The 23,441-nt window shown below is 50.3% G+C and overlaps 10 protein-coding genes across 10 annotated transcripts, besides 1 other annotated feature; 7 read left to right on the top strand and 3 right to left on the bottom strand.

Annotated features, from left to right (window-relative positions):
- Positions 1-23,441: part of a sequence feature (contig 1.14 1606..364334(-1)) that runs on past both edges of the window.
- Positions 448-2,454, top strand: ANIA_00904 (uncharacterized protein; the record flags this gene model as incomplete). Its single annotated transcript, XM_653416.1, has 3 exons — positions 448-479; positions 531-741; positions 793-2,454. The coding sequence occupies 3 exons, from the start codon at positions 448-450 to the stop codon at positions 2,452-2,454; spliced, it is 1,905 nt and encodes a 634-aa protein (XP_658508.1).
- ANIA_00905 (putative anaphase-promoting complex component Cut20/Apc4) lies at positions 2,876-5,526 on the top strand (the record flags this gene model as incomplete). Its single annotated transcript, XM_653417.1, has 5 exons — positions 2,876-3,131; positions 3,198-3,531; positions 3,596-4,139; positions 4,195-5,152; positions 5,210-5,526. 5 exons carry the CDS (start codon positions 2,876-2,878, stop codon positions 5,524-5,526), a joined length of 2,409 nt encoding a protein of 802 aa, XP_658509.1.
- On the top strand, positions 6,705-9,757 carry ANIA_00906 (karyopherin beta; the record flags this gene model as incomplete). The annotated part of the gene is made up of 8 exons (XM_653418.1): positions 6,705-6,744; positions 6,829-6,887; positions 6,986-7,792; positions 7,846-8,474; positions 8,525-8,741; positions 8,790-9,122; positions 9,173-9,410; positions 9,462-9,757. The coding sequence occupies 8 exons, from the start codon at positions 6,705-6,707 to the stop codon at positions 9,755-9,757; spliced, it is 2,619 nt and encodes an 872-aa protein (XP_658510.1).
- On the top strand, positions 10,557-11,834 carry ANIA_00907 (ribosomal 40S subunit protein S22). The gene is made up of 3 exons (XM_653419.2): positions 10,557-10,596; positions 10,955-11,152; positions 11,424-11,834. The coding sequence occupies exons 2-3, from the start codon at positions 11,020-11,022 to the stop codon at positions 11,681-11,683; spliced, it is 393 nt and encodes a 130-aa protein (XP_658511.1). The 5' UTR covers positions 10,557-10,596; positions 10,955-11,019; the 3' UTR covers positions 11,684-11,834.
- Positions 12,044-13,221, top strand: ANIA_00908 (phosphoglycerate mutase family protein; the record flags this gene model as incomplete). Its single annotated transcript, XM_050613279.1, has 3 exons — positions 12,044-12,079; positions 12,129-12,457; positions 12,522-13,221. The coding sequence occupies 3 exons, from the start codon at positions 12,044-12,046 to the stop codon at positions 13,219-13,221; spliced, it is 1,065 nt and encodes a 354-aa protein (XP_050469107.1).
- Positions 13,278-15,278, bottom strand: ANIA_00909 (uncharacterized protein; the record flags this gene model as incomplete). Its single annotated transcript, XM_653421.2, has 2 exons — positions 13,278-14,966; positions 15,024-15,278. 2 exons carry the CDS (start codon positions 15,276-15,278, stop codon positions 13,428-13,430), a joined length of 1,794 nt encoding a protein of 597 aa, XP_658513.1. The 3' UTR covers positions 13,278-13,427.
- ANIA_00910 (phosphatidylserine decarboxylase 1) lies at positions 15,646-17,385 on the top strand (the record flags this gene model as incomplete). Its single annotated transcript, XM_653422.2, has 1 exon — positions 15,646-17,385. Exon 1 carries the CDS (start codon positions 15,742-15,744, stop codon positions 17,383-17,385), a length of 1,644 nt encoding a protein of 547 aa, XP_658514.1. The 5' UTR covers positions 15,646-15,741.
- On the top strand, positions 17,732-19,224 carry ANIA_00911 (anaphase promoting complex subunit DOC1; the record flags this gene model as incomplete). Its single annotated transcript, XM_653423.1, has 2 exons — positions 17,732-18,257; positions 18,326-19,224. The coding sequence occupies 2 exons, from the start codon at positions 17,732-17,734 to the stop codon at positions 19,222-19,224; spliced, it is 1,425 nt and encodes a 474-aa protein (XP_658515.1).
- Positions 19,439-21,029, bottom strand: leu2A (3-isopropylmalate dehydrogenase LEU2). The gene is made up of 6 exons (XM_653424.2): positions 20,938-21,029; positions 20,864-20,884; positions 20,725-20,793; positions 20,565-20,660; positions 19,863-20,490; positions 19,439-19,802 (listed from the first exon to the last, which is right to left on the bottom strand). The coding sequence occupies exons 1-6, from the start codon at positions 20,986-20,988 to the stop codon at positions 19,567-19,569; spliced, it is 1,101 nt and encodes a 366-aa protein (XP_658516.1). The 5' UTR covers positions 20,989-21,029; the 3' UTR covers positions 19,439-19,566.
- Positions 21,664-22,709, bottom strand: ANIA_00913 (CDP-diacylglycerol--inositol 3-phosphatidyltransferase; the record flags this gene model as incomplete). Its single annotated transcript, XM_653425.1, has 3 exons — positions 21,664-22,029; positions 22,095-22,471; positions 22,532-22,709. The coding sequence occupies 3 exons, from the start codon at positions 22,707-22,709 to the stop codon at positions 21,664-21,666; spliced, it is 921 nt and encodes a 306-aa protein (XP_658517.1).

The raw sequence follows: 23,441 nt of genomic DNA, 5'->3' as shown, positions 1-23,441 counted from the left end.
AAGCATTGACGTTCAGAACTCCCGCCGCGATCCTCAGTCTCGGATCGTTCTGGCCCGCTTCGTTAGCGTTGGTGTTTGTTGTTATTTTGGTCTGGAACGGTGCGCAGGTTCTGTGTTGCAGGCTTATATCTGTCTCTTGCGCGCGCCTGAGAGCTGAGTGTCTTTAAAAGCCTTCTTTCCAGACTCTCGCGAACTCGCTCTTTTGACAAGGCTGATTTTCTAGCCGTCGAGGCGTTCTTTTCCCTCTCTTTTTCTTGTCGTTTCTATTCACTTTTTCCGGGCTGGTCCTGGAAAGACAACACTCCTTTTGCTTTGGATTGACATTGCGCTTTTAATCGCGGTTGCGTGCACTCGCTCTTTCATTCGCAATACAATTGCGCTCTCTTGAGTCTTTGATACGGGATCACTGTTTCGGCATTCGAATTCTTAATTAGAGATTCACCGGCCATGACTTCTACCACACTGATGACGTTCTTGCTGTAAGAGTGTCCAGACTTGTTGGATTGCAATGTTGCTAACCCTTGATATAGCTGCACGAGCCCAAACGTCCGCTCGGTCACATTGCTGGGCTCCTGGGATAATTTTTCAAAACCATATGTAATGGAAAGGGATAAGCGCGTCGGTGCTGGTCATTGGCGCGGATGTCATACATTCACAAACATAACCTGCGACGGATTGGTAAATAACACCGTTTCGGCGCGCTCCGGTGGCCTGAAGATGGGGGCTACCTATTGGTACTATGTGAGACTCAAGAAATCTCCACCAAGTGCAATGATCTAATAATATTGTTAGTATCTTCTTGATGACGATATCGAATACTACAACGAGGCCGAACCGATGACGACGCACTGTCCGTTCTTACCGGGCCAGCCGGTTAATGTCCTCCAGGTTCCTATCATTCTCCCAGATACACATCTCAACCGCACACGAGCAAGGAGCCCGAGCGCTCACAGAACAGTGCAAACTATGAACCCTGAGGACAAATATATGAATCCTCGAGAGCCTCCAAAGCCCAAGCTTCGCCTCCGTACCTCCCCACCACTTCTACAGACACACACCCCGAACTGGCCTTTCAGTACCTCTCCTCTGGGCGCGAGCACAAGTCGAGGTCCGGCTCAACCCGGTCATGGCACGCAGAAAGTCAAGCATCCCCGTGATGAAGCGAAGGCTTCCCGTTCTGTGTCTCCACCGAGATCAAAGGGTCTGCGCGCCGCCTTTCGCCAATGGAATACCTCTACGTCGAGTTTTTCACCAACAAATGATCAACATGGAGGCTTCGAACGTCAAGCCAGAGTTCACGCGCACCTCCGTCCCCCAGTCGATGATCGCTATCATGTTAGAAGTCAGTCAAATGACAGCTACATGCGGTCTCCTTCCATGGGTAATTTACCTGAGCACCATCGTGAGGACGGCCTTCCGTTCCGACGTCCTATATCCGCAGGAACCCATGGCTCAGGGTCTCTATCTATTCAAGAACGACGTGCACTAAACACGAAATCCCCGCATGACTTCACACCAAGAATCCCTCTGACTTTGCGACCGAAGCAGCCGTGGGTTACTCCCGTCAATGCCAGCGACCACTCCATGCCTTCGCCTTTAATGAGAAGGCCACTTTCTACTCCTTCCACGCCTTCTATGCTTCGACGCCCATCTGACGACTCGCAGTCTTATAAAGAATCCATGACACCTACCCCAGTAGCCGTCATGAATAAGAGGCTTCCCACGCTGCCAAACTCTCCTTCCTCGGTTATGGATGAGGCACTTCGTGATCTCGACGAGAAAGAGAGGGCATTGGACATGGAGGCTCTGGCTAGCCATTTCTCTACTTTCACCGAGCCTGATTCTGTGGATGGTGACGGCCCTTGCGAAAAAAGCCGTTTCTCCGAATGGAGCACTGATACTGATATGGTTTCGCCGGAGTCTGTAACTTCATGCTTGACGTTCAATGAGAAAGAGGGGTCACTGAATGTCCCAGCAATTGGGCTCTCAGAGCTGTCCGACGCCTCCACGGACAATGCTCCCAGCGACCCGAATACCCCACACCTGACCGTGGGCTCGAAGTCTCCCGCTCACCATGAGGACTCTCCACGAATGGAGCTCCCTGTCCCGCGCCTTACAATCGCTTTATCTCCATCAGACCTCAACATCCCCGGGCTTTGTATAGACGAAGAAGACGAGGAACTTCTCGAGAGTAACCCCAAGCGCCATGCGGCGTTTTTTGGAGCCATGGAGTTGAAAGGCCTTGGCTTAACGAGCCCCCCGGCGACGACACTTCATTTTCCTGAGGGCGTCCAGGATGCGAGTCCTGACAGGAACATAACCCCTACGAATGATCCCAGCCGTTACAGCGTGCTCTTGTCCCAGTCTGCCACGATGAAGGAGATGATCGATGAATTGAGCTACTTGAAAAACATGATTCAATCTGGGTCTGTGCCGGATCTTACTGAAGATTAGCACTGAGTTATTTTTATTTTTGGTCAGCATTGTGAGTATAGTAGCATTAATAGGTATAGCGTGGCATTAGAGCGGGATTTTTTATATGTTTGTAAGTTTAGCGCACCATCATTCTTCAATTATAGAACGAGTTAAGCCTGGTAATATTTTAACAAAGCTATAATCAATCTCTTTATCACAATAATAAAAAAAAAGTACAGTAAGATCCTAGATTCATTCCGAAGCATAGAGAACAGTTTGGCCTTCGAAGTATACAGGCCTTCGAAGTACACACCCACCGCCAAGAATCCCAGTTTCCACCCGTGCAAGTCACGTTCCAACAATCAACAACAAATCCAAGAAAAAACTCGCGATTTCGCGTCAGCAACGACAGATTGCCTCGTATTATATGATGGCCTAGAGCACTTTGGTACCTTCAATAATGGCTGAACTTGGTTCCCCGATCCAGCCGCAACTCACACCAGTAGGGGAGAAGTCGCTGCCGGCAAAATGCAAGACGGACATGATCACATACTGTCCGTCGATGGACCTGATTGCCGTGGTCTCTGATGACGAGGAGTTGCGCGTCTTCCGCCTAAATGGTCAGAAGGTATTCGGCGGCTCTTACAAGGGGGACCCGTATTTGGATAACGATGATGGAAGTGGAGAGATTCGGGCTGTGAGGTGGAAAATTGATGGTACGTTCCTCCTTGCACAAGATTCGGAATTCCTTGCGCAGCTGACACTATTTTTGGGTTGTGAAGGCCATTTCCTGGCCGTCGTGTGCGCGGATTCCACCGTCCGCATCATCAGCGCGTATAGCGGGAAAATGGCCCATCACTACCAGGCACATGGTGGAGAGCAGAGTCCCAAAGTCACCTGCTTAGGCTGGGGCATGAACTTTACGGATAGTGAGGCCGCGAAACGGCAAATATATGAGGCTGCGGGGCAACTATCTGTTGAAGATCTGCTGTCGTTAGATATGCAGCCTTCCAAGACTGCGGCTCTACTCAAGGCTGATCTGCCGAGGGAGCTGGCATTGCTGGATATAGAGAGCTCGCTGCCGAGGCTGAGTACTCTGCCTTCTACTGGGGGCGAGTGAGTTAATTTTTCCCCCCCTAATTACACATAGGGTAGCGTCTTGTGCTAACTGAATTGATAGCGATGATGTGTTCAGTTCTCGGGCGTCAATTGATGCGATCTTTCATTCCTCTCAGAAGGATACCAGTGGTGCAGTAGACGTCCTACTCGTCGGCTTCGAGGATGGCACAGTTCACCTACGAATCTTTGATTGCTTTGAAATCGGCTCCGTACGATTCACAGCTCCTGAGCCATGTGCTATTCTCCAGCATGCATCGCACCCACTGAGCTCAACACATGCGCTTGTTGCATCCTCCGGAAATGATTTGCATCTTCTTACGCTTGATCTGCGGTTCATTACGAGATCCGGTCGGTATCTTTCGCTTCTTGCGCATAAGACAACGCAGCTTCAAAGCCTACTCCGGTACATTTGTCAGGTACAGAGACAGATCGAGATGGAATGGAAAAATGCGCAGGAGTTGCCGGCCAGGTATATGCGCAGTGTGAATCAAGATTTGGAAGAAAAGTGTCACTGCGATTTCGTTACGGCAGCTTATCATTTGGTTGTCACTGGTGACTGTTTTGAACCTTTGAGGGAATTTTTAACGGTCATCGTGGGGGAACGAGTATGTTTACGCCTCTTTCCTTGGACTCTCGCTGTAGGAGGCTAACGGGATGCAGGGTCACAAAAGATGGGAAAAAGCCGTTGCGAGTGGCTACGAGATCGTCAGGCGATTGACACACGAGTGTCTCCTTCCAGCTTTGGAGCGATGCGAGGTTCTACTTAGCCGGCTAATCGGCCTTTCGAAGTTCCAGAAGCTGAGCGAGGTCCTTGGGCTAGAGACCTCGGACCTCAATGCTATCGTCGAGACGCTCGACTGTCTTCATCTTCTAGCCCATCACATCCTCATCACCGCGAACGAAGAGTTGACCCAGTTCCATGCATTTTCGCGTTGGCTGCGTCACCAAATTGAGATGCTTAGTGCAGAACCCATGTCACAAACTCTCGAAGAATTGATGGAGAAAACTGATCTAGTGGAATATCCACTGACTCTAAAGTACATCAGAGGCGCCTTGACCAAGAGCTCGCTACGAAACTACATCCAGCAGTTACCCATGATGGGCTTCGCAAGACCCCCTCCCCCTTCAGAGGACAATTGGGTCCCTACAGACGGAGATACCAGATCGTTCTATGACAAATTCAAGAAACTGTTGAACCAGCAAAGCAAAGCATCTGCTGATGCGGAACTGGTTGAACTCCCCAAGCTCAATAACCTCACAAAACGTCTTGGGCTGCAGTTCGACAAGGTCTTCAGCCAGATTGCAGTGACCCAGAAACGCGGTATACTGCATCGGTCACCGCTTACGCTACATCATGAATGTGATAAAACGGTTTTCGATTCGACGATGCGCTACGAGGATGTCGGAAGCGGAGAGCAATCGAGTGTGATATATGTTGCTTCAAGATTAGCGACGTCAAAGCATCTACTACACGTTTACCGAGTGGTCCTCAACATGGAAAACGGCGTCAGTTCCACCCGAGAGGCTCGAGTGGGAGTAATCAATCTTCATGAGGGCATTATTCGCCAGGTACATTTTGCCGAAGGCAACAATATGATGGTCCTATGGTCAAATAACGGTATGTGGCGTCTACATCAACTAATCCCGAATCTTTCTCACTCTAACATACCTGCAGTTGGAACCTCTTACGTCCTGCAACTCCCATTCCAACCACCACGACATGTATACCCACCAGGCTCTGCTTACCAATTTACAATCAATTATCACAACGTTCACCACGTCGATGCCGTGAAGGAAAGGACGGACGTTGATATCTCAACCCTCCAGCTAGTCAAACATCAGTTCGCAGCCAAAGCTCGACCAATTAGGATTGATGTGAATGGACGGCAGGGCCGAAGGGCGATTTGTGTGTTGTACGCCGGCGCGATTAGGTATGAAGTACTGGATCTCGACGCTGAATTAGGAGACGAAGACGATGAAGGTGATGAGTAGTGGACCAATGACAGCTTATTATTGCATGCTAAAATTGTCAATTTTATTAATGACAAAGGGAATGAAATTTTTTCCCTTCGAATGGATTCTTTTTGTGGGGTGTTGCTAGGGCGTGGTCTGAGAAGTGGGATCGATCTTCATATGGTAAAATCACAACAAGCAAACAGAGATCGGAGCTTTCGCTAAAGCAGCGGGCGTGCGAGCTGTATGGAAAAACGTCTCTTCCCGACTCTCGTTCCCGCCTCAGGCAGCAGCGGATGGATATATCTACTTCGTGATCACGCTGTAAAAGATACAACAGGTATGGAATTCAGACCGGGACCTGCGGCTAAGCTTGATAAATATCTTTCAAATGGCATACCTATTGGGCATTTATCCATGAACTCAGTGGTTGGTAGATATAGACTCACAACACCCTTCCAACATACTGAATGCGATCTCACGTTCTTTGTGTCCTGATATCACGTGATGTAATATGGTCGGCGAGCCAATCAAAAGCTGTAACTAGACCAACCCGTCATTAGGTGTCAATCAAGGTTGAGTGAACCCAGATGGAATTTGCTGCAGAGATTGTCCAATATTGATTCGGGAGACTCTTTGCGGTATATGAGCTTTCAGACTGTCTTCCATAGTCGAGAACTGCTCGGTTGATATTGAGCTTATCGCTTGCGTTTCTATTCCCTAATTCTCCTACAATCTCAGCCTTAAGAAGCCAAAGCGAGATCGGATAAACCAGGCTTTGCCTTTTAATTTGACTGCGAGTCAGAGTCAAAAGAGTCCAGAAAGTCCGGAAACTCTGCTGGTCTACCAGTTACTAGGGTTGTTCGGTGTCCACTGGTGCAGTACGGTTGGCAGGTCCCCCAAAAGTGGTGCATGCCGTTGTCTAGTCCCCAGCTCCTCGTCATATTTCCACAAAAACAACTTGGAACCTCTCCCGCACCGTCCCTCCTACCATCCTCCAACAACCTCCCATTTCACACCAACCTGACTTATTCTACGACACTCTCTTTTGCCGTGAGCTTCTCTCTTGTGCTATATCTACTTCCTGTCTCTTTTTATTTCCCTTTTTTTAATTTGGCAAGAGGAGTTCTTCGGTCACTCCTTCCCCCCTCCCCTTTCCTTTTTTCTTTTTCCTCTCATCCCTCTTACAGGCTTGTGACTCTACCTGTAAAATCACCATGGATGTCACTCAAGTGTTGGCAAACACAATCTCCTCAGGTGCGTTCTGGTCTTCTTTGACTCCTGTCTCAGAACGTGTTCTAGGAGTGCTTCTGCTAACGGCTTCTCTCGTTTAATTTATAGATGCTAACACACGCTCCAACGCTGAGCAACAGTTGCTCCACGCGGCCGAGGTTGACTTTGTACGTATACTCTTCTATTCCTGTTCTTCCATTTTCCTCCTCATGAAGCAAGTTCGGCGGGCCTAGTTTGCTAACGTTGTGCCCCTCCTTTGTTTCAGGCTGGTTATCTCGTCACCTTAGGCCAGGAACTCGCGAATGAAAACTCCGCTTCCCACATTAGAACCGCCGCCGGTCTTGCTCTGAAGAACGCTTTTACTTTTAGAGATCGAGAGAGGCTTAACGAGGTTCAACAAAAATGGCGCCAGCAAATTACCCCAGATATTAAGGCGCAGGTCAAGGAACTTGCGCTTAAGACGCTCGCCTCCAAGGATGGGCGCGCCGGTCAGTCTGCGGCTCAGTTTATTGTTTCTATTGCCGCTATCGAGCTGCCCCAGAATGAATGGCCGGATTTGATGCAGATCCTCGTTCAGAATGTAGCGAGCGGATCCGACCAGATGAAACAGGCTTCCCTCGTCACCATTGGTTTTATTTGTGAATCTCAGGAAATGGAGCTCCGCGAGAGCTTGGCTGCGCACTCCAATGCTATCCTTACTGCTGTCGTTCAGGGCGCCCGCCGCGAGGAGCAGAACATGGACATTCGATTCGCCGCCATAAAGGCCCTCAGTGACTCTGTGGACTTTGTGCGGTCGAACATGGAAAATGAGGGTGAGCGGAATTATATCATGCAGGTCGTCTGTGAGGCTACACAGGCGGAGGACCTTCGTGTTCAGGCTGGCGCTTTCGGTTGTCTGAACCGTATCATGGGTGCTTACTACGATAAGATGAGTTTCTACATGGAGAAAGCTCTGTTTGGTCTGAGCATTATGGGAATGAAGAGCGAAGAGGAAGATGTAGCCAAGCTTGCTATTGAATTCTGGTGTACCGTTTGCGAGGAAGAGATAGCTATCGAAGATGATAACGCCGCGGTATGTCTGACCCAACATTGTCTTGATGATCAATTGCTGATTATGTTTTCAAGGCCCAAGCTGAGGGTTTGACTGATGTCCGCCCAATGTACGGTTTCGCGCGCATCGCTTGCCGTGAAGTTGTCCCGGTTCTGTTGCAGGCTATGTGCAAACAGGACGAAGATGCAGGTGATGACGAGTACAACATCTCTCGCGCTGCTTACCAGGCTCTGCAGCTGTACGCCCAGTGCGTACAGGCCGACGTCATCCAGCCCGTGCTTGCTTTTGTCGAGGAGAACATCCGAAGCGAAGACTGGCGCCGCAGGGACGCTGCCGTGGCTGCGTTTGGTGCCATAATGGACGGTCCGGACCCCAAGGTCCTCGAGCCCCTGGTCAAGCAGGCCTTGCACGTACTGGTTAGCATGATGGAAGACAGCTCCATCCAGGTCCGCGACTCCGCTGCTTACGCGCTCGGCCGTGTCTGCGACTTCTGCTCTGAGACCCTTGACCCTGACGTGCACCTCCAACCCCTTATCTCTTGCCTTTTCAACGGCCTTGCAAGCTCCCCGAAGATTGCCAGCTCATGCTGCTGGGCGTTGATGAACGTGGCCGACCGTTTTGCTGGTGATGTCGGCGCGCAGACCAACCCAATTTCAAAATACTTCGAGGAGAGCGTCAAGTCGCTCCTTGCCCTCACAGAAAGGTACGTGCCTCGGATTTTCATTTCTTAAGTTAAACCTAACTCCCGTCTAGATCAGACGCAGATAATCAGCTTCGGACCGCTGGCTATGAAGTCCTCAACTCTTTCGTTACCAATGCTGCCAACGACAGCCTTCCCACTGTTGCTCACCTATCCGACGTCGTCCTCCAGCGTCTGGAGCGTACTATTCCTATGCAGCAACAGGTCGTCAGCGTCGAGGACCGCATCATGCTCGAGGAAATGCAGACCGGAATCACAAGCGTTGTCCTGGTAAGTACACGGAAGTTTCCTTCACTAATTGTTTACTGACTTGACTAGGCTATTGTTCAACGCCTCGAGGCTGAAATCAAGCCGCAGGCCGACCGTATTATGCAAATCCTGCTCCAAGTCCTTTCTACTGTTCCTCCGAAGTCCAGCGTGCCTGACGTTGTGTTCGCCACTGTTGGTGCCATTGCTAATGCCTTGGAGGAGGAGTTTGTTAAGTACATGGAGTCTTTTAGCCCGTTCCTCAACGGTGCCCTTGGCAACCAGGAAGAGCCCGGCCTTTGCGCCATGGCCATCGGGCTGGTCAGTGATATCTCTCGTGCGTTGAATGAGAAGGTTTTGCCTTACTGCGACACTTTCATGAACCACCTGATGAACAACTTGAGCGTAAGAAACCTTTCTTATATTCAATGTACGAATCCTAACATGATTTCCAGAGCGCCACCAACCAGCTCAAGCCAGCTATTCTCGAAACTTTTGGGGACATTGCCCAGGCAATTGGAGAGCACTTTGATAAGTACTTGACCGTTGTCGGTCAGGTTCTGAAGCAGGCCTCCCTGGTCACCGCCAGCAACGATGTTACTATCGAGATGCTGGATTACATTATCTCCCTTCGTGAGGGTATCATGGATGCCTGGGGTGGTATTCTCCTTGCGTACAAGGGCAAGCCGCAGGGTACGTCTGCTTTCGACCTAAACCCCGATGCACGTGCTAACCCACCCTCAGCACAAGCTCTGAAAGAATTCATTGACCCAATCTTTGAGCTTCTCCGCCTCATCTCTCAGGATCCCGCTTCTCGCAGTGAGGGTCTGATGCGGGCATCCATGGGTGTCCTTGGTGACCTTGCTGAGACATACCCGGATGGTTCCATCTCCGCCTACTTCCGCAACGAGTGGGTCACCAGTCTGGTGAGGGAGACCCGGACCAACCGTGAATATGGTCAACGCACCATTGATACTGCTCGCTGGGCTCGTGAGCAGGTTAAGAACCAGATCAACATGCAGGGTGGTGGAATGTCATAAGACACTCTTGCCCAAACGATCCATATGGTCGACGTTGACATCACCCAGCGTAGTCTGCTATGTTTTGGGTGGCCACCCCGCGATGGAGGTGATCTCTGTCTTGAAGTGGTTCTCGTTACGGAAACACTCAAATGCCGTGCCCTGAAATAGTGACAAGCAGTCCAACAAATTTTTTTTTCAGACGGCTTGTGACAGCAGTGATGGCAGTTCTTCCAATACTTGCCCCTCTCATCATCTATACCTCTACTCTTCACGCCCTACCATTCCCTTACCCCACCCCCACCACCACCCCTACCCTATCTTGGCATCTGTCCTTTTCTTGTCTAATGACCCTCGCCGTTAGGCATTTCCGCTTTCGGACACCCTACTTGTTCAAGATATGTCCAATGCATGATCAATATGTCCTTTCCCTCTTACATTTCCCCCATTTTCTCATCACTAGACTCCCGCATTCTTCCCCTAACTCATGTATGCCCGAAAGTCATGTAACCCCTAAGAGATACACCGCCATGAAGTATTTGACCCATGTTAGTATAATCTGACCCTGACTCTACCTTACCCAAAAGAACCTGTATAGAGAATGACAATACTTTGAATAAGCACACGAATCAATATATCCCCAAATTGCAATTGGAATACTATGTTTAGTACGAAGAAGCAAGCATCGTTTTAGATTGACGTGTGGGACCGAGAGTGCTATTATCACGTGATTTTGATAAGGGTAAAGTGGGGAAAACCCTAAGCGCGCACACCCGTGAAATCTCGTCTCACTTGCCGTTGGTCTGCTTCCTGACTTCGACAACCTTGTTCACCCAGCACCGGCGATACCGTCCATCGAGGTATGTTTTTTCTTGCAAATTCCCCCCTTATACAGCCTTATAGCTAGTCTGGGAGGGCAAATCACTGCGGAAGTTCTGGTCATCCATTCAGTTCACCGGAGTTGCGACCGGAGAAAAATTCGAGCCTTGAACGAAGATGGTGAAAAGAAGACAAAAAGTTCTTGATGCAGAACTCTCAAGTACAAGGACTCAATGGGATCAAAACCTCTAATGTGATACGCATCTCTCATCACGGCACGGGCTGAAGAACCCTTTTGATTGTTGCAACCATAAGGGCACTCTTTGCGCCTGAGGACTAGTCGGCTGACTTGACGCAAATCCCGTCCCCACTTGGGGCTTTCGGGTTTTATTATTATAGATACCTCATCTCCAGTTTCTATCCACTCGATTTGAGAATCTCGTTCTCCCTCCACAACCTACAAAATGGTCAAGACCTCCGTTCTCAACGATGCGCTCAACGCCATCAACAACGCCGAGAAAGCTGGCAAGCGCCAGGTCCTTATCCGTCCTTCCTCCAAGGTCATTATCAAGTTCCTGAGCGTCATGCAGAAGCACGGTACGTTGGCACTTTCCGCTCTTCGACAGGGAAGCGATGTGAGAAGACGTGAGGCAATTTGTGAGATCAAAAAATTCGGGTTGATAACTAGGCGGCGCTTTCGATCATTACAAGCTCTGCCCTTTAAGTGCCCGAGAAATTGAACCCATCGTCTGTCGCAAGATGGCCGATGGCGAAGATCTTACAAGTTTCCCTTCCCTCTTCTCATATTGAGCTTCGTGTCGGGCAAACCTTTAAATCTTCGATACAGTCTTATTAATCCTTCTCATAGGTTACATCGGTGAATTTGAGGAGGTTGACGACCACCGCTCTGGCAAGATCGTTATCCAGCTCAACGGCCGTCTCAACAAGTGCGGTGTCATCAACCCCCGTTACCCTGTTCAGCTCGGTGACCTTGAGAACTGGGCCGTCCAGCTCCTTCCTTCTCGTCAGTTTGGTTTCGTCGTCCTGACCACCTCTGCTGGTATCATGGACCACGAGGAGGCTCGTCGCAAGCACGTTGCTGGCAAGCTCCTCGGCTTCTTCTACTAGACTCGACATGAAAAGATCTATTAAAAGCTGAAATTATGGATCGGACATGGACGTTCACTGAGAACGGCTATATATGCGGCGAGGAGTTGGGGGATGATACCCTGTACTGGACGCTAGATAGTAGTTACGTTCGATAATCTATGACCATGTTGAACCTGGTTTTCTTCGTAGTAGTAGGCGTAACATAGTACATGTAATAGGTTAGCCATTGATGATTAGTGACCATAACGGGCCGAGGTTCAGGGCCGCTATCGATATTCCCCGCAACTTCCACCCTATAACCCCAACTTACCTTCCATGTTCTTACCCGTTGTCGAACCTATCTACCTAGATACGAATAAATAACCTCTCGACTATATCATGCCCCTTGACACAATCTACTTGACTCGGCACGGCGTAGGTCTCTCACCCAAATCACCGCCGGCACCCCACTAATCAACTCCAGCACCGATTGAATTGGACAATCGACTACAGAACCGGCACATACAGCTCTCAATTTCCCACACCCACAGGGAATCCCTCCGACCCAACCTTGACCTCCCACGGTGTTCAGCAGTCGCATGAGCTCGCGGCTCATCTCGTTAGCGGGGATGTTATGCCGAAGCCGTTCAGGGTCTATTCAAGTCCGTTTTGGAGGTGCCTGCAGACTATTGAGCCGGCTGTGAGGGCTTTGAAAGGCGCGAAGGAGATGTCGAAGGGTAACGAAGTCGGAGGAGAGACGGGAGGGATTGACATGAATGCGGAGTTTGAAATTAGAGTGGAGAATGGGCTTGGGTTTGTTCATCAATTCCTGAACTTATGTGGGATGACAATATTGATAAAGCCATACCTGAGATAGAGAATGGTTCGGCTCAACAACCTTCTTCCATCACCCTACGCCTCCGTCGCTCTCAACACTGCTATCACTCCCGAAGTCCAACTTCGAAAAGAGCGAACCGCCATTCACTTTGGACACCACGCGCAGCGTACCCCTCCTATACACATCCACCCAGGGCGAGTCTATTCCCCAACTCCACAATCGCCTTGCAACAACTCTAGCCGGTATAATCCGTGAAGTCGACGCCGAAGTCTTCGAGCTCGAGGCCTCTTTACCCCCCGAACAGAGATCAAGCAAAGCAATTCTTATATGCTCGCATGCGGCGCCGCTGATCGCTATTGGGCGCGTGCTGACGGGCCATATGCCGGAGGACTCAAGCGAGGAAGATTTTCATGTGTTTACAGCGGGGCTGAGTACGTTTCGGCGGAGGAGGAATGAGGCTACGTATAGGCTTGGATATGTTGCGCAGAAGAGGGAGGGTAAGGCGCTGGCGGAGGGGACGAGGATTACGGATCCAACCACTACGGCTGTGCCTGAATGGGAAGGAGGGAAGGGGGTGGGGGGTGGCTGGGACTGTGTGGTGAACGGGGATTGTAGTTTTTTGAGCGGTGGTGCAGAGAGAGGCTGGCATTTCAATGGGGAGGAGTCGTTTGATACAGGGCCCATGGCAGACACGGCGAGTTCAGCGGAAGGGGAGATGCGGTTGGGGAACAAGTTATAGAGTCTACGCGTACCCGTTTGTATATTCCGTCTCTGATATATCAAAGATATGATAGACTAAAGATGTTGACTCTCATATTGTTGCCTCCAATCTCATGCCACTAGTAACTCCTATGTACATAAACCGTTTAATAATGCCTACGCTAAGTCAACCAGTAACGCCAACTTGTGATTCAAGACAAAAAGAATGTGTAAACAGAAGCACAATTAATGTGCTTCTTGGGGTATTGAGGGCTGTAATTCATGCGTTTCGGCCGCCGTTGTAGCCTGAGCACTTCGCTCACCAGCTGTGTCCTCGTCTGTGTTCGCTGCTGCTGCTGCTGCTGCTGCTGCTGCTTCTTGTCGCCGTCGTTCTTCCTCCTGTCGCGCAAGCTCAGCATTTCGTGCAGCCTCGGCCGCATTCCGCACCTCAATGTGCCTCTCCCCTACACCCGGTACTAAACTGGCGATGAAGAGGGCCGCTGAACGTTCCACTCTTCGTAGGTTACGGTATAGGGCCCCAGCCCAGCGTGCCTCGCGACCAGGCTGTATACCCACCTGTTGATTTGTTGCGGCTCCGCCACCCGCTGTTCCTGTACCTTGAGGGCGCAGTGGTGCTTGCTCCCCCGGTGTAAAATGTACTAGTCCTTCGAGATGTCGCTGGACAGGAACAAGGATCATCTCGTACACTCGGCTTGGGATGTTGGTTTCTGAGAGGATCGCGGCAATCACCGACAGAGTTACATAGAGCAGCCGTGTTTGAGATCCGGGTTGGCTGAACATATGACAAAAGAAGTAAAGCCGCATGAACAGCCACAGCCGCCGTAGATTTCGTCCCATGCCAAATTGGCCATCGGCTACAGGCCGTTGGTTGAGTACGGCGCGACGAACTACATTTTCCATAACTGCTGCGTCTGCGTTGGGCTGCGCATTGGCATGTTGCCCCTCGGCGGAATTTGCCGTCTCGGCTGTACTCACTGTAACTGGTGTCCGATCCCCATCTGTTGCAACGTAAGGTGTGCATACGGCTTGATAACCATTAGGTGAAGAGATGAGGTACAAAGGGGCTGTCGGCCGATGTGAGGGACGAGAATTGTGAGGTAACAAATGACGCCGACGGAGCTCATCGGCGCGAGTAGATATGTCAAAGACCCGGGTGATTAATGGCTCAACAAATTCGCCACGTTCCGACGGATGCCGTCTAAGCTGGTCGTCAAGAATCTTGAATAAATGCGTGCGTAGCTGAATTACATGGTCTATCGCGGGAGCAATCCCGCAGTTTATCTGTTCTTCCGCAAGGCTTATATGCTGTTTAAGTAGCCTCAGTCGTGCCTGAGTCTCTTCTGGAAGCTGAATGCCCTCTCCGAAATCCCCAACTGGGAGGTTTAGGAGAGTAGTAAACGGCGAGGTAATTGGTGTAGTTGCGCCCATAGGCCCTGGTATGTAGGACGGCGGGCGATGAAGCTGCTGTGACGTCCACGCCGATGTTCTTGTCCAAGAGGCTTGAGAATAAGCATTATCGTGTTGTAGTTCGGCCAGGCGACGGGTAGCATTCTCGTGTAGTGACTGTGCAATCTCATCCCGCCTTAAAGGATTAGGTTCCCGGTACCTCAGTTGCGGCGCATGCAGTTCAGGATTTCGCGATTGGTTGTCTCTGGGAGTGTCGGCCCGGTTGGAATGATATGAGGCGTTTGCGACTGTCTTGGCAGGGTCCGCAGAGTTTGTCGGAGTTGGTGGAAGTACGAGATGTATTGAGTGCTCAGAGCCCTAAATGAGAACTACATTAATCCTGGTGAACTATGATTGGGACGGGGTTGCGCTCACGTTCACTGGTTCGAATAGAGATTGCAATGTGACACTGTCGTTAGAAAGCAGTTTTCCCAGATACAAAAGCTTCTGGTTGTCTGGCACAGGGCGAGATGGGACTGTTTGCGAAATGCGAACTTTGAGGTCGGCGATGGTTGAGGAGAGAGGAAGGTTGGTGAAGGTGAAGCGATTCGGCGGTGGCAGGGACGGACACAACACATGGAGAATGAAACCTCCAGAGCCATTGCCGCCCTCCGCCTCAAGCAAAGACATAGGTTCAAGCAAAAGCGGCTGTGTCGTACTAAGTAAAGCTGGAGATAGCGAAAAGGCCAGGTAAGTGGTGGGAAGTGGTGCGGAGCTCAGTTGGTAGTATATTACGGTGGCCTTTTGAGAATAGGACGAAGTGTCTTGTACGCGGTCACCCAGCTAGGTTTGAATGTGTCCAGGTTGCAAGTATAGGTAATAAGTACGCAAGTAAAGAGAGAGTCAATGAGTAATATGATACCACTATAGCAGTTGATGAAACGGTTGAAGCGGAGGATGGGGCCGTGGAGGAAGGAGACGATCGCTATCAGCTGATTCTGCCGAGCGGTGAGAGACTAGAAACATCATTTTCCCCCGAACCGGCATTACCTGTTCACATGAGTCTATCCTACTGAAAATCCCGCGCCTCGGGAGAGCCTTTACCTGTTTCATGTCCCGTTCGGGATGACTTTCATGGTGTGACGCTCGCATTATGGCCTCGGGCCTGTTCAGCTACTCCGCTCCGTTGCGCCGCAACCTCGCTTGTCTTTCAAAAGAGCGCATTGCGCTATCAGATATGGTGTCTTTCGGCCCTCCTGAGCGGCTTAGGGCCGGTGTCAGGTTCTTTTCGAAGTCTCGCCCTTCTTACAATAATAACCAAAAGCAGAACTCGTCGACCAAAAGCTCTTTTGGATCCCGACTACGTTTTGCTCTACGAAATACCAAGGTCGAATGGTATCCAATTCCGGTTGGGTTGGGAATTGGTCTACTAGGTATACTGCATTATTACAAGTCTCAGCGGAATGAACGAATACGACAAGAAAGGGAAGCTGAAGCTGCTGGGGAATCCTTTGATTTCTCGAAACCACCCCCGCGGCCAAAGATCCGACCTAGCGGGCCATGGCAAGTTCAGATTATGTCAACCCTGCCATTGAAGGCAATGTCTCGATTATGGGGGCGGTTCAATGAAATAGAACTTCCCTACTATTTGCGCGTGCCGGGATTCAAGCTATACTCTTGGATTTTCGGCGTCAACCTTGACGAAGTGGCCGAGCCCGATCTTCACGTATATCCAAATCTGGCAGCCTTTTTCTATCGCAAATTGAAGCCTGGAGTCCGTCCATTAGACCCAGACCCGCATGCTATTCTTTCTCCCTCCGATGGGCGTATCCTTCAGTTCGGACTCATAGAGCGAGGGGAAGTGGAACAGGTTAAAGGCGTGACCTATAGCTTAGATGCGCTCTTAGGTTCCGCCACTCCATCTCAGGCAGATCATTCCAAGAAGTTTATGGATCATCACAACGAGCCCTCGCAAAAGGATGCCGCCAGTATTGCGGCTGATGAACAGTTTGCTACCATGAACGGCATTTCTTACACTTTGCCATCTCTCTTTTCTGGGGAGACCGGAGGTCTAAGGAAACGCTCATCGTCTAAAGATGCGTCCACTGAATCCCAAATAACGTCCGAAACTCTGGTGCGAGAAGACCTTGCCCGTGGCGATGGCACCCCTTGGTATGCTCCAAAACCTACGTCTAATAATGCTCTCTATTACGTGGTCATTTACCTCGCACCTGGTGATTATCATCGGTTCCACTCCCCTGTTCCTTGGGTCGTTGAGAGCCGTCGGCATTTTGCAGGGGAGTTATTCTCTGTGTCGCCGTATCTACAGCGACATCTGCCTGGCCTTTTCACTCTCAACGAGCGGGTTGTGCTTTTGGGCCGGTGGCGCTGGGGATTCTTCAGCTATACACCAGTGGGGGCCACAAATGTAGGCTCGATCAAAATCAACTTCGACTCCGAGCTTCGAACGAATAGCCTTCTCACCGACACTGCGGCGGATATTGCTGCTGCGGAAGCTGCACGACGTGGCGAACAATACCCTGGCTTTGCTGAGGCTACTTACCTTCACGCCAGTCGGACACTCGGGGGCCACCCCCTTCAACGAGGTGAGGAGATGGGTGGATTCCAGTTGGGAAGCTCTATTGTACTGGTCTTCGAGGCTCCCATGGGCACCCGCAAGTCATTCGATGCCGGCTGGAAAGAGGGCCAGCGAGACGGTGGGTTGAATTGGACGATTGAGAAGGGCCAGCGCATTAAGATGGGTCAGAAGGTTGCATACGTTGATATCAAGGAATAGAATGTGAATATAAGGTCCCTGCACTTCCCTGTTGCTACCCGTGTTACGCTAGGCTGTCATAGTATTACATTATTTCTTTCTCAGACAATATTTAATAAACCATAGTCTTTTATCTAGTTACGTTGCCGCTTTGCTGTCACCGACCCAGACTACTCTATACTTTCTATCCCGTCAACAATATATAACTCACGTGACCCGGGAAGTCGGCGAGAGAAAGAGCTCGATCTAGGGCTCCAACCATCACAAACACAAACAACTCTGAAAGACCACTTTTAGCGGGGATATACAATGGGAGCCCCCTAGATTTGGCCAAAGCATCCCAAGCCCAACCACCCAAAGCGCAGCCATGCCTCGCCATCTCCTCCGCCGACACCCCACCGCTTCCTCCGACTCCCCACCTCGGCAGCCACAACAACGGCAGCGCCCAAGCCATATGCCAGCACAGTCTCAGTTCCAGACCCCATCGCCTAGAGGGATACCCTTCCCGCAGCTACATCCTTCTGCTGGGGCCGCGATTGATACTTCCGCTGATGTAGCGGGGCCTCCGGAGCCGGTTCGGCGCGCGGCGCAGGCGCAAGCGGCGCTTTTTTCGTTGTTTGGGAGGGGTGTGGCTGGGAGGCCACAGGGTCGGGGAAGGGAGCCAATGATCGGTGAAGATGTAGACGAAGAGTATGAATTTGATGAGGACAATCCATTTATTGAAGACGGCGATGACGATGAAGCCCTGAATGATGCGGAAGTGGAAGGACGGACTGATCTGAGTGCGGAAGAGAATGAAGTTGATCTTTCAGAGGAAATGGAGGGAATTGTTGACGGGGAAATTGAAGAAGAGGGTGCAGAAGAGGACGAGGATGAATTGATGCATGATCGAGGTGCATACCCCAGTATTTCTACGTCGCTTCGAGGGCCAACAGCTAACTGAATTGCTTCGTCGATATAGATAAATCACCCACTCCGCTATCGAACGATCTTCGTGAGATATCCTCATTAGCGTCTTGGACTGTCTCAACCCACAAGCCGGGTTGCGGCGTAGCCGCGCTCCGAAACCCAGATCATTCTCAGTACTGGCAGTCCGATGGACCGCAGCCGCATACACTAACGTTACACTTTTTCAAGCTCGTTGCTGTGGTCAAAATTAGGGTCTATCTCGACTTTAGTCTCGATGAGAGTTACACGCCTACGAAGATGACTTTCCTGGCTGGCATGGGTGGGAACGACCTAGTGGAGTTTGCGACATGGGAAGGTGAGGGACCCTGTGGCTGGGTGGATGTACCGCTCGAGGGAGTTGGCGGGCAGAATGGTGGATGGGTACATCAGAGGTGCAAGCGTCGGCGAGTACGGAAATCATCATCCCGATATCGCGGTAAAAAAGATAAGGGGAAGGGGAAGTATGTGGGTAGCATACTCGCGGATGATCCGCTGCTTTCGGATGCTGAGGCTCATCACAATTCCGATCATGAAACCAGCTTGTATGGCGAAGACAATATCGACGACTGGGACGACGTCGATGATGACGACACGGAGGACGATGATGACCCGTACTCTGGGAGCGTGCTCAAGGCCATGGTAATTCAGATGCGGGTGATGGAAAATCATCAGAACGGAAAGGATACTCATGTACGTGGTTTCCAAGTCTTCGCGAGGGATGACAACCGTCGACGTATTGGTAATGCTCCCTCCGCCTCTGCAGATGGTCGAGTCCGCAGGCACAGTGCCAGGAAGTCTCTACGTGGTGCTAACGATGATGACGGCCGGGGCGAAGGCACAGGGGCCGGTGACAGGGCCAAGGTAACAGGGTTAGAGGAGCCGGATTGGATGGGAGATCCTGTAATTCGATGATCAGATTCCGTCTATTCTTATTTCACTTCATGCACTCCAGGAGGTACTGTTCTCTGGAGTTGGTGGACACACATTCTTGCATTACGGACACAGAAGGAAGGTCCTTAGGCGCCTCGGTTTGAGATACCCGCTAGCTAACTACTATGTTGTGATTACTCATGCAATGACTGCCATCATTGCAATACTGGCATTGATAAAAATCATGGAGTGCTTCTGATGGTATTCTATTTAAGTCGTTCGTTATTTCATTTGGCATGTTTAATGCCACATATGACAAGTACTTTTTTCGACCAGTCAATCTTTTCATTATGTAGCGTCTTTACACACCCTTGGCGCAATCATTTATTTCTTGAGAAGCTTCTCCAGCTCAGCAGCAACAGCATCACCAACTTCCTTGGTGGAAGCTTTGCCGCCAATGTCACCAGTGCGGACACCGGCCTCGATGACGTTGCTCACGGCGGTCGCAACCGCGCGAGCCTCTTCGAAGAGGGCGAAAGAGTACTGCATCATCAGGCCGACTGAGAGGATTGCAGCGACGGGGTTAACAATGCCCTTTCCGGAAATGTCGGGCGCGGAGCCTAGTAAAATCAATTCAGCATATCAATCCTCGAGAGGTGCAATAACATAGGAATACATACCGTGAATGGGCTCGTAAATACCGTTAACCTTGCCCTTTCCATCAGGAATGCTACTCAGACTAGCGCTGGGAAGCAGACCCAAAGATCCGGGGATAACGCTAGCCTCGTCCGATATAATATCACCGAACAGGTTGCTGGTGATGACGATACCATTCAGCTTGCGAGGGTCCTTGACCATAATCATGGCAGCGGAGTCGATAAGCTGGTGCTCAAGCTTAAGCTGAGGGAACTCCTTCGCCATGATTTCGGTAACCGTCTTACGCCAGAGACGGCTGGTAGCAAGGACATTGGCCTTGTCCAAGCTCCACACAGGAAGAGGAGGGTTGTGTTGCAGGGCGAGGTGGGCACCAAGACGGGTGATGCGTTCAATTTCAGCGCGTGAGTAGGGTTCCGTGTCAAGGGCGAAGCCGCTGCCGTCGTCTTCCTTGCGTTCACCGAAGTAGATACCGCCAGTCAATTCACGGATGATGTTGAAGTCGACGCCGCGGCAGATCTCAGGCCGGAGGGGAGAGCTCTCTACTAGTGAGGGAGCGGCGAAATTGCATGGTCGCAAGTTGGCGAAAGTGCCCATTTCCTTGCGCAGCTTGAGAATACCCTGCTCAGGGCGGACAGCACCAGTTCCCCATTCCTAATAACCAATTGATACCTGATTAGCTACACCTTCAATACATGGTGTATCGCGAGAAGCCTGGGATCACATACTGGGCCACCAATGGCACCAAGGAACACGGCGTCAGCGTTCTTCGCGGCTTCAAGTGCTTGATCGGTAAGAGGAGATCCTGTGGCATCAATTGAGCACTAGAATACGGATGTCATCAGCACTTGACTCTTAATGTGTAAAATATGTGGCGTCAATGCTTACACCACCGAGCAAGTGGTCTTGCAGGTTGAAAGTGATATCGTCACGACTCTTTTCGATCACACGGAGGATCTAGTGCGGGTCTTGCGGTTAGCTTCTTGAATCGCCCAATGCTTTTTGTAAAAACTGTTCAGTAGCTCACCTTGACAGCCTCGGCGGTAACCTGGAGTATAGGCATCAGCTCCGCGCCATAGCGATTGTGTACGTCAACCTCACCTCAGGACCGCAATGATCTCCCCCAAAGACAACAATATTGTAAGACGGCATTTTGACGGCACAGTTCACAAGGGACTGCAAATAGAGAACAGACAGACAAAAGACCTTGGGCAAAGGTGTTAAGATTAGGAGAGCCTCCCACGTTATAAAGGTAGTCGGCGGGGTTGGATTTGCGGCCTTCCCCACGCCGACACCGGAGGGCGGTTATGTACGGTAATCCGATATTCCCAATTGGGCTAATATAGACCAACAGCCAAAGAAACACATTAAAATAGCTAAAAAAAAAGATAAAAAAAAATAAAAAAATAAAAAATCAAAGGAGGCAATTAATGACAAGAAGTGAAAGAGAAAGTAGAAGAAGCAACAAAGTAAGGGGGGAAAAGACCAGAGACCATCACTCAAACCATTCTTGGTTCACACGCCTTTTGGTGACAGATATACATGCCCAATTCCACAAATTCCTCCCAATCCATATGCCCAGCCACAATCTATCCATTCGTAAGGAACCACATTACCCAGAGGACTTGTCGCAAAAGAGGAAATGAACATATTAATGAAGCTAGTCTTCGACGAAGAGGCAAAGCACCACGGCCATGCAGAACGATATAGGCCGCCGATAAGACAGGAAAGGCCCCGGATTTTGGTTCGACTTCGCTAGCTTCAAGATAGAACGGTTATATAACTCAAAGCTCCAATTTCGAATGCAGGCTCATGTCATGTGCCGAGTTAATTATCCCTGGCCTTGCGAGCCTTCCGCCGGTTGTCAAGGTCTCCTTCGACTAGCCAATTGGACGCCTTGACCAGCTGTACGACGTTGACAAATTGTTTGAAGGCCATAACTGGGAACGAGACTGCCGTGATCACCCAAGGCCAAAAGCTGTCAATCTTGTTGGCCCGGGCCAATTCCAGAGCTCCAGCACTCCAAGGACTTGCGAATACACTAGTCGAAGCTGGAGGAGGTGGTGTTCCGCCCACAGTAACACCTTGTGGAGGCTGGAGTAGAGAGGATGATAGAGTAGGAGACGAAAAGGAGAGTAGGTACAGGCCGATAAAGAAGAGCTCGTTGAGAGCACAGCAGATGAAAAGGACAGTCTATTGTGTGATCGTTGTCAGCATTATCTGGAAATGCAGGCTCAGAACAGAATCCAACAACTCACCCTGCTGTTGTAGTAGAGGTATAGAACCCAGCTTCGCGAGGAATCGATTTTCTTATGGCTCTGGTTGGCCCCGCCCATACTGAGAGTCGCGTACATGTGCATGTAATGACTGGCCATATCTAAGGAGATCAACGACTGGAAGACGAGCGCCCATCGTGGCCAGGCAGAACTTAGAAAGACAAGAAGGCAAGCAGTTGTGCAACGATCAGTTACCATGTCAAGCACAGCGCCGAACGTAGTGGACTGGTTGTAATAACGCGCTGCATATCCATCCAGGGCATCCAGCAAGCAGGAGACGCTGTAGAGAAGCGAGCATGTTCGCGGGTGAAGAGGCATATAGTAGAGGGACGCAATCGCCAGGACAACTCTCACATAACCTATGAAATTTCCGCTGTCAGTGGGAGTCAGCGACCAGCAACATGGATTGCGTTTCTTACCAATAATATTTGGAGCAAAGAGGTATACATTCTCTGTCACTCCGTCATCTTCCGGCGAGGCTGATCTGCTTTGTTTGGGCGGTCTTTGTATAGTGCCGTTACTCGTTGACGATACGTCGTCGCTTCCTTCGGTTTGAGCGGCCAGCGCGGCCTTCTGCCTTCTGGTACGAGCGCTCATATTTTATAGGGGGCGGAAGTATCGGACTGGTTTCTGGAAGCTACTCGGTGGCCCTTAGAAAGGGAGGTGGTACGACGCGATGATGTGGTGAAAAAGGGGAGAAACCTCTTATCCGAGGACTTCCACCGCGGACAATTTGCAACTTCGAGAACAGGTTATTCTAACCGGTTAGGTATGAACTGGATCGGAAGCTGAAGACTGAATTATGCATTAGCTCTCTGAATAAGTCCCGTTGATATCCACCGGGGCGAGCAAGAGCTGAGCTGAAATTGCCAGTTACTGTCAGCTTGGAGGGCCTGTCCGACACATACCACTATTGCGATCCCGCCCTGGGCACTGCACGCGTGCGATTGCTAATAACAAGATCACCGCTGCTATAATTTCGTTTAAGGAAACAGAGCACGAGGGATGAGGGTCTGAAATTTTTGCCTGGACGTTAGCAGAGGAAAAAAAATAAAATAAAATAAAATAAAAATAAAAACAAAAAAGCAGCACCGGAGCTTATTCAGATATTGTTGATGAAGTACCGTGTCAGCAGGACCCAGATAAATTGTAAACTTATCCGAGAACTTTCATTTGCGGCGATAGGCTCGATAATGTAGAATTGAAGCGACAAGACTTCAGTTAAGACAACAGGAATAGGACAGGGCTCGGTTCCTTCTTGATTCCGAGATAAATGCGAAAGGGGACATCAGAAGCGAGAGAGCTTTGTTGGTAGGAAAAGCGATCATA

Source organism: Aspergillus nidulans, chromosome VIII (genome assembly GCF_000011425.1).
Source record: "Aspergillus nidulans FGSC A4 chromosome VIII".
NCBI classification, from domain to species: Eukaryota; Fungi; Ascomycota; class Eurotiomycetes; order Eurotiales; family Aspergillaceae; genus Aspergillus; species Aspergillus nidulans.
Note: the sequence above shows the minus strand (reverse complement) of the source record. Positions and strands in the feature narration are given on the sequence as shown.

What these genes read in the sequence shown, in the direction of transcription:
- ANIA_00907 (XM_653419.2), top strand. Translation starts at nt 11,020, where the DNA reads ATGGTCAAGACCTCCGTTCTCAACGATGCGCTCAACGCCATCAACAAC. An exon ending in GAGCGTCATGCAGAAGCACG is followed by an intron (nt 11,153 to 11,423) that starts GTACGTTGGCAC and finishes TCCTTCTCATAG; the next exon opens with GTTACATCGGTGAATTTGAG.
- leu2A (XM_653424.2), bottom strand. Translation starts at nt 20,988, where the DNA reads ATGCCGTCTTACAATATTGTTGTCTTTGGGGGAGATCATTGCGGTCCT. An exon ending in TTACCGCCGAGGCTGTCAAG is followed by an intron (nt 20,794 to 20,863) that starts GTGAGCTACTGA and finishes GACCCGCACTAG; the next exon opens with ATCCTCCGTGTGATCGAAAA. An exon ending in AAGACCACTTGCTCGGTGGT is followed by an intron (nt 20,661 to 20,724) that starts GTAAGCATTGAC and finishes TCCGTATTCTAG; the next exon opens with TGCTCAATTGATGCCACAGG.